General features: G+C 35.0%; 1 protein-coding gene across 1 annotated transcript; it reads right to left on the bottom strand.

Annotated features, from left to right (window-relative positions):
- Positions 1-237: 237 nt before the first annotated feature.
- LOC108663877 (uncharacterized) lies at positions 238-4,013 on the bottom strand. Its single transcript, XM_088807395.1, has 2 exons — positions 969-4,013; positions 238-772 (listed from the first exon to the last, which is right to left on the bottom strand). Exons 1-2 carry the CDS (start codon positions 3,961-3,963, stop codon positions 384-386), a joined length of 3,384 nt encoding a protein of 1,127 aa, XP_088663521.1. The 5' UTR covers positions 3,964-4,013; the 3' UTR covers positions 238-383.
- Between the last annotated feature and the right edge of the window lie 4,995 nt (positions 4,014-9,008).

Below are 9,008 nucleotides of genomic sequence, written 5' to 3'. Positions count from 1 at the left end.
TAATTGCAGCACAAATAATGGCGACGTCTTACATCAGTATTCTTGCATATGCTTATTATTTCATCTCTCTATGCATAAATGAAGGTAATGTGAAGGACTTAGTTACTCGTCCAACCGTCCCTCCTGTGTTTTGCTCTGAGTTAGAATGTTGAAAACTCACAAAAATACTATAGCTTAACAGAAGATAGGGGTATATTAAGGAGCATAACTAAATTAGTCTATAAATAAACTGACAAATTTTAGTAAAATAAGAAAACCTGCAAAGTTCATTTCTCATTTTATATGCAGAAAAGCAAATTACATGGAAATTAAACCAAACAAGAAAAAGATCAACATAGAAGAAACAGTGACTAAGATTTTATGAAAGGCTGTCATTGGGAGCTTCAGTGAGCAATGAGCTCTCCCAATTCTATCAAGGAGAATGACTTGGCAAGTGGAGGCCATCGAGTTGTAAGTGCAGAAGAAATAGTTTGCATGGTTGGTCGATACTGTGGATTAGCATGCAAACATGCAAATGCTAATTGTACAGTAGAGACCACACCTTCTGCAACTCGACTTCTTGGTGGTCGGAGGCGTTGGTCTACCACATCACTCAGTAATGTATGGTGTGTGATCGGCGATGATGTCGAGGATGACGCCAATGATGATGATGACGATGAAAATAGAGCCAAGATGAAATCACCAGGATGATTGCCTCTCATGATCTCAAGTGTTAGCATGCCAAAGCTGTAGACGTCACATTTCTCATTCACTTTCATTGTGTAAGCCAGCTCTGCAAAAACATTGGTCATATATTGTTTTGAAATATAGTTTAAAACTATATCATGTAATTGCATTTGTAGCTTCTTTTTTATTAACAAAGTAATAACTCTCTCAAACATGAAAATTTATAAAATGATTCTCATTTAAAAAAAAATGTGTATAAATCAATTATACATATAAAGGGAACAGGAGAGAAAGATGTATACCTGGAGCCATATATCCCAAGGTTCCTGCAATTGCAAGGGAGGTTAAGCTGGAAGAATTAGACTTTAAAAATTTGGCTGTGCCAAAATCAGAGACATGAGCTTCAAATTTTGAATCCAAGAGAATGTTGTTGCTAGAAATGTCGCGGTGAATTATGGGAGGTGAGCAATCATGGTGCATATAAGCCAGAGCATGGGCCACCCCTTTAACAACATTCAGCCTCTTGACCCAATCCAATTCCATTGCTTGTTTCTCATCGTTTAGTATCACTTTCAAGCTTCCCTTTTCAATGAACTCATACACCAAGAAAGGGTGTTTTGCATGTGGACAAAAACCATGTAGCTTCACAATATTTCGATGTCGTATATTTGTCAGGGCAACAACCTCTTTTTTAAAAGCCTTCACATTGGTTAGCTCACCATCTTCTGAGAGATGAAGCTTTTTCACAGCAACCACTTGACCTGATGATAACACAGCTTTGTAAACGTGCCCATGTCCTCCTGTACCGATGCAATAATTGGAATTGAATTCATCTGTTGCCTCGATGATATCTTGATAGAATCTTTTTCCAAAATTGCCTGATATACCAAAAATTTGCTCGCAGTTCTTCTCTTCTGATGTTTTATTTTTACTTTTACATCTTCGGCATAGAGCAAAAAGACCTATGATCAAGATAAGCAACAAAAGTAGGCTACCCAAAAGGGGTATTATGATCCAAATGAGGCCTTTTCTGCTTGAAATAGGAACACAGGCCTTCAAACATGTAGTGTTGCCACACAACCCTTTATTACTTTGAAGAGCAAAACATGAAGCCTCATGAAAAGCTTTGATGTTTGGAATAGGACCTTCTAATTGATTGAAGGATACATTTACAGTTGTCAAGCTTGACAAACCATTTTCAAAAGTTGATGGAATGGAACCAAAGAGCATGTTGTGCGAAAGATTTACAGTTTCCAACATTAGCAAGTTCCCAAGCTGTGGCGGTATCTCTCCCATCAACAAATTTTGACTGAGATCAATATTTTCTAGAGAGTGTAAATCACCAATTTCTAAAGGAATGGTTCCAACAAACCTGTTCAAGCTCAAATTCAAGAATTGAAGTTTTAAACAGTTTTCGATCTCCTTGGAAAGTGATCCAGTTAAGTTGTTTGCTGCTAGATTCAGAGTTTGAAGATCATGTAGCATTCCAGTTTTTAGAGGGATATTGCCTGATAGTTGGTTACCTTGTAGCGATAAATCCATCAATGATGTCAACCTACCCAACTCTTTTGGAATCTCTCCAGTTAGATAATTGAAAGAAAGATCAAGTCTCTGTAACTGAGTCATCATCCCAAGAGTAGCCGGAATCTTACCAGAAATATTATTCTTGGAGATTTTCATGTTTTTCAAATTATGACACTCCCCCCATTTCCATGAAAGTTCACCATAGAATTGATTATTACTCAAATCAATATAATTCAAGTTAGGGTATATGCCAAAATCTTCTGTTATATTTCCGGAGAACTGATTTCCATCGAGCCTAACTCTATACAAGCTGGTGCAATTTTTTAAAGTTTTGGGGATTCGGCCAGTGAAATTGTTGTTTGCTACAGTGAAATTGGTAAGCAACCCACCTAGGCAAATATTGTGTGGTAAAGAACCAACAAACTTATTGTTTGTTAACTGTAGAGATTTCAAATTTCTTAGGCCGTTCATCTCTTGAGGTATTGAACCCGACAAATTGTTGTTGAGAAGAAAAAGATAAGACAAATTACTCAAAATTCCTATTGAAGCAGGGATTGAACCTGTGAAATTGTTGTCAGACAATTCAAGGTCAGAAAGAGATCTTAACAAACCAAGTTCTTGGGGAATGGAACCAGAGAGTTTGTTGTTGCTAAGGTAAAGAAAGAATAAGTTTATCAAATTTCCTATCGAAGCAGGGATTGGACCTGTGAAACTGTTGTAAGACAATTCAAGGTCAGAAAGAGATCTTAACAATCCAATTTCTTGGGGAATCAAACCAGAGAGTTTGTTGTTGTGAAGGTAAAGAACGGATAAGTTTATCAAATTTCCTATCGAAGTAGGGATTGGACCTGTGAAACTGTTGTAAGACAATGCAAGGTCAGAAAGAGATCTTAACAATCCAATTTCTTGGGGAATCAAACCAGAGAGTTTGTTGTTGTTAAGGTAAAGAACGGATAAGTTTATCAAATTTCCTATCGAAGCAGGGATTGGACCTGTGAAACTGTTGTAAGACAATTCAAGGTCAGAAAGAGATCTTAACAATCCAATTTCTTGGGGAATCAAACCAGAGAGTTTGTTGTTGTTAAGGTAAAGAACGGATAAGTTTATCAAATTTCCTATCGAAGCAGGGATTGGACCTGTAAAACTGTTGTAAGACAATCCAAGTTCAGAAAGAGATCTTAACAACCCAATTCCTTGGGGAATGAAACCAGAGAGTTTGTTGTTGTAAAGGTAAAGAACATATAAGCTTTTCAAATTTCCTATAGAAATTGGGATAGAACCTGTGAAATTATTGTTTGACATATCAAGTTTAGAAAGAGATCTTAATAATTCAATTTTGTTAGGAATGAAACCGTGGAGATAGTTGAAAGAAAAGTTTAGGTAGACGAGTTTGGGCAGATGGCCAATCTGTGAAGGAATGTTTCCATGGAGTGAGTTAATGCTAAGATCAATATGGGTAAGGTTGGGAAAAAGGGAGAAGTTCAAACCTTCTAGCTTGCCTTTCAAACCTGAGGAGGAAAGGTTTAGATGAGTGATGCTCCCAAACGAACCACAACGAATCCCTACCCAAGTGCAGGGCCTGGTTCCGAACCAAGAAGACAAGGTGGATTGACTTTCCTTGTCAAGACTAGCCTTCCATAGTAGAAGTGCCTCTACTTCCGTCACTCCAACAGGAGCTGTTGCAGATCTTGAAGAAGCAGTAGAAGCAATGAAATGGAAAGACGAACCTAAAACAAGGCTGAGGAAGAACAGGACTTTAAGTGGCAAGGGCATCGTAACTCTTATGGGTTTTTGTTGATATGGGCTGTGTATTGGCGGATGAACAATCAGACATTTATAAATAGATTTTTTTTTTTTTGTTCGAAGGCATTGAGAATAATTGGTAGAATCTTTGAAGTGACATTTTCAGATGTGGGCTCTCCGTGGAATGGTACGTAGCTACTCCTTTGCACCTACTTTGTAAAGCTTTAAATCAGAAACTTTCTACAACGCTTAGAAGTTAGAGATATATTAATGTGTGCGCTTGTTCACTGTCTGGTTAAAACATGCATATATATTCAATTGTTTGTTTTCCACTTTCCCTTAATTTGTTATCATAAAATTGTATGATCCACTCAAACTGTATAATTCTAGGTAAGTTAAAGACTATTTACTTTTCATTTCCAATTGTCTCTCTCCGGTTTCTTCTAGGAACCGAACATGTTATTCTTTAGTACTGATACACACTTCTTTTTATCAATTTATGGGTTTTGATTTTCAAAATTAATTTTTATTTGATTTTTTTAAAGAGATGACTACAATAAAATTGGGATTTAATTACACTTTTTTAGTTAACATATCTTTTTGTGTAATGAAATTTTAAAAGTGTAGCTATTTAAGCTTCTAGTTTCATTTTTTTCACATTTAGTAACAACATAAAAATGTGTAGTTTTTACTAGTGTATGTAATCTCTATAATAATAATTTTTTTATAATGCTGTTAAAAATTTATATAGTATAGTCAAATCTACAAAATAGAGTGTTATTAAAAATATTTTTAATGGCATATTTTGAAAATATATTGTCTTAAGACAAATTTATTGTAGTGAGAGAATCCAACAAACTTAACCTAAAAAAACTTTATTTAAAAAAAAAAGCTAAAATAGTTAGAATTCGTTGACCATATACTATATGGTTGTAGCTGAGGGTGGAATGGAAAGGACCAAAATTGCATAATGAGAACTGGATCAAGTAAAGAAAGAAAAATAAAAAGGAAAACAAAGTTGAAAAAATAGTAAAACTTTTTTATTGCAAAAAGAATTTTAATTTCAGATTTGAATTTTAAATTCCAAAAATTAGAAAAAAAAAGGTTTATGCAAATGGAATTCAAATGAAATGCAAATGAAGTGAGAGAGAAAAGAGTTTGAGATTTCTAAGGCAGAGAAGACAAAGGAAGGTATTAATAATTATGGGAAAATGAAGGTGAATTGATGGAAGTATGCATTTACCCAATTATTACATGGAGAAGACTTGAGCTCAAAAGTCTTCGCTTGTGACTGTAGTTAGATAGCAACCGCATTTATAAGACAATTAATAGGACAGGCTACCTAGATGGGACATCATGATCATACGTTAAATGCTGTGTCTAAAACATACATGAATCTCTGTTATTGTAATTGACTTATTATTCGTAGACTCATGTATCGGATCAAAGGGGTTAACCCGGTTCTTTGTACGTATAACTTACTCAATTAATCTCTTTTTCCCGACTAGACTTGGAACTAGGCAACCAACAACTGCCCTCACAGTAACATTCTATGTGAAAATTGTAATGTGATCCTCTTTCAAGACCTTAATATATATATTGACTAGTTGTTGTTGTCAATTTTTTTCTGGGAAGAAAGGAGAGTTAAATGCTCATCTGCTCGTCATTTCATTTACGCAAATGTCTTTTTTTCCGAAGACTTGACTTTGTCTAATGAGGAGTAAGAAGAAATGAAAATTATTAAAAAAATTAATTATGATTAATTTTCATGACTTTTTTCTATTTATAAGTTAAACATCCAATTTGTTTTTCCTTCTTTCCATATTTTCTAATTAATTTATTTTTTTTAAGAGAATAAGAGAATGGAAGGAATTAAAAAAAACAACAGCAATAATTATATTTGGGAATTTACTCATTTCACGATCAGAAAATTTAACCTTCTTATAAATGCAATGGAAGCCAAAATAAACATTCATTCAATTAAAATTAATTATTTTTTTGTACAATTTATTCTCCACTTTTTCTACCTAATAAGAATAAGGAAAGATTATTTCCTTCCATTTTCATTTTCTTTTATCTACTTTTTTTCTTTTTCTTTTTTTTTTTGTACTTTTCTTTCTCTGAACCTATGTATGTTGGGAAATTGCAGAATTGTCTCTAAAGAATTGCCCAAGATCTAACCCAATCAATAGAATAAAGAAAGAAAGAAATCAAGCACACCCACAAGAACACAATAATTTACGTGGTTCGGTCTTTTGATGACCTACGTCCACGGGCACAACAACAGAGAAAAATCCACTAAGAGGAAAAATCAAGAGATTATAAGAACAGTCTCAAACTCATAACCCTTATCTCACGTACACCTAAATCACTCTCTCTAAATCTAGGTGATGATTATTCTTTAACCCCATAGGGTCCTTTTATAGTGTCAAATACAATAACTTTATCCTAATATAATTAGGAATCTTATTCTAATATAATCAAGAATTGTTATTCTAGTCTAACTAGATTTACAGACTATTTTATAAGGTATACTAATTTAATTAGAATTAAACAATTCTAATTAAATCACAATTCAAGACTATCCTAACAAATCTCCACCTTAGGCTTGAATTCACCAAGCTCCACCTTACGAACCAATCTCTGTCGACACCGCCACTGCCCCAAAGGGCCTCAAGCATTACAAACACCGATCAAGTCCAAGCAATGCTTGAACTTTATCCCAAAAATTGACTTAGTTAGCATAACTGCCAGATTTTCATCTATAGCTATTTTCTTGACTACAATGTCACCTTTAGAAATAATCTCTCGAACGAAGTTACACTTGACTTGGATGTGTTTTGTTCTCTCATGAAACATCTGATTTTTAGTCAAATGTATAGCACTTTGACTATCACAAAACACAACTGTATATGCTTGTCCAAAACCAAGATCACTAACCAAGCCTTTAAGCTACAAAGCCTCCTTCACTGCCTCGGTCACAACCATATATTCAACTTCAGTTGTAGACAAAGCAACGGTTGATTGAAGAACTACTTTCCAACTTATTACAGACCTTGAGAGAGTGAACACATACCCCATTCGAGATCTTTTACTATCTAGATCACCAGCAAAATCTGATTTGGAAAAGCCAACCACATTACAACTAATGTTTGCACCTCCTTCACACACTAAGCCAACTTCAATAGTAACTTTAGGTGTTTTCACAAGCTCCCATGTTTGATCCCAGTGTAGAGACTCAATCTTCTTAGAAAACTCGGCATATGTAATTTTCTCATGATAAAAGTAAGGCTCATCAATCTCTACTTTCACAAATAAAACATAAAAATCAGAATCACCATCAATACAAGTAATGCTTCGTTGAGATACCAATTCTTGTACCTCTTACAATTCTTTCTAGATTTCACTATCATTCGGCATTGTCACAAGAGCATTGATTTCAAGCTCCACCTGCTTGCCAATTTCTTGGTCTGATGTGTTTGCAATTCTAGACTTTATTCCACGAAGTAATGTAGACTTGTCAAAGGTAACATCTCGACTCACCATAAACTTGGGGAACTTACAATTAGTACACCACAACCGATAACCCTTCACCCTATATGCATAGCCTAGGAATATGCACTTCGTCGCCCTCACTCAAGTTTACCATCACTCACATGAGCATGAACAAGACAACTAAATACTCTCACTATAGAGTAATCAGCGGGCTTACCAGACCAAACTTCCTTGAGAGTCTTAAATTCAATTGCAGTTGATGGAGACCGATTTACCAAGTAACAAGCCTTGTTGATAGCTTTTATCCAGAATACTTTGGTTAGGCTAACATTAGAGAACACGTATTTTGCTCTCTCAATAAGTGTTTTCTTTATCCATTCTACAATACCGTTTTGATGTGTTGTTTTGACGACAGTGCAATGTCTAACAATTTTTTCATTCTTGTAGAATATACCAAACTCACCTTTGCAATATTCCAAACCTTTGTTTGTTCGAAAGCTCTCGATCCTTTTCTTAGTCTGCTTCTCGATCAATACCTTCCAATGAAAAAAGATGGTTAACACTTCACTCATGGCCTTCAGAAGATACGTCCACACCTTTCTTGAAAAATCATTGATAAAAGTCCACATGTATAATGATCCACCTTCTGATGCCACCGGAGAAGGATCCCACAAATTTGAATAGATGTAGTTTATTGTACTCTTGATTCGATGAGTTGTAGTGCTAAATTTCACTCTATGTTGCTCATAGAAATCTAGTTTTCCATTCTTTTGACCACACAGCAAACTACGCTTACTCAGTTTTCTAATCCCTCTCTCGCTCATATGACTCAATCTCATATGCCATAAATGTGTTACATCATCTTCAGGATCATTAGATGAGACCATAGAAACAGTTTCAATGACCGTGTTTCCCACTAGACAATAAAGGTCACCGGATAACTTGCTCTTCATGATAGTTAAGGCTTCTTTAAATACATTCAAGACACCATCTTGGCCACTATATTTGTAGCCCTTCTTATCTAATAAACTCAAGGATATTAAATTCTTTTTCATGTCAGGGACATATTTTACCTCAAGTGTTCTTACCATACCATCAAACATCCTGATTCAAATTGTGCCAATCCCAACAACTGAGAGAGAGAAATCATCTCCTAATTGTACAGTACCCATATCAACAAATTGATAAGTTATAAACCAATCACGCCTAAGACATATATGAAAGCAACAAGCCGAATCCAAGATCCATGTATCCATCGGGTTACCATTAGTAATTGCAAGAACATTATCAGTTTTCTCAAAAGTATCAAAGTCATCTCCAACCATGTTTGCAGTATTCTCAGACTTATTGATCTTTTCATCATCCTTGAATTTGGTACAGTCTTGACGGAAGTGCCCTTTCCGACCATAATTCTAGCAAGTTTTACCTTTTGCTTTAGATTTACCTTTTCTGTCTATACCTTTCTCTCTATCTTTTCCTTTATTCACAACCAAACCTTCTACTTGATTTTCATTCTGGATACCACCAACTTTCTTCTTCAATTCCTTGGAATTTAAAGATGCTCTTACATCTTCAAAAGT

The sequence above is a fragment of the Theobroma cacao genome, chromosome 1, assembly GCF_053813885.1.
Source record: "Theobroma cacao isolate CCN51 chromosome 1, ASM5381388v1, whole genome shotgun sequence".
Taxonomy (NCBI): Eukaryota; Viridiplantae; Streptophyta; class Magnoliopsida; order Malvales; family Malvaceae; genus Theobroma; species Theobroma cacao.
This window is presented reverse-complemented; position numbering and strand designations above follow the sequence as displayed.

Excerpts from the sequence above, each read along its gene's own strand:
- LOC108663877 (XM_088807395.1), bottom strand. The coding sequence starts at position 3,963 with ATGCCCTTGCCACTTAAAGTCCTGTTCTTCCTCAGCCTTGTTTTAGGT. Across the intron at positions 773-968 it reads CTTGGGATATATGGCTCCAG|AGCTGGCTTACACAATGAAA; the intron begins GTATACATCTTT and ends ATGTTTTTGCAG.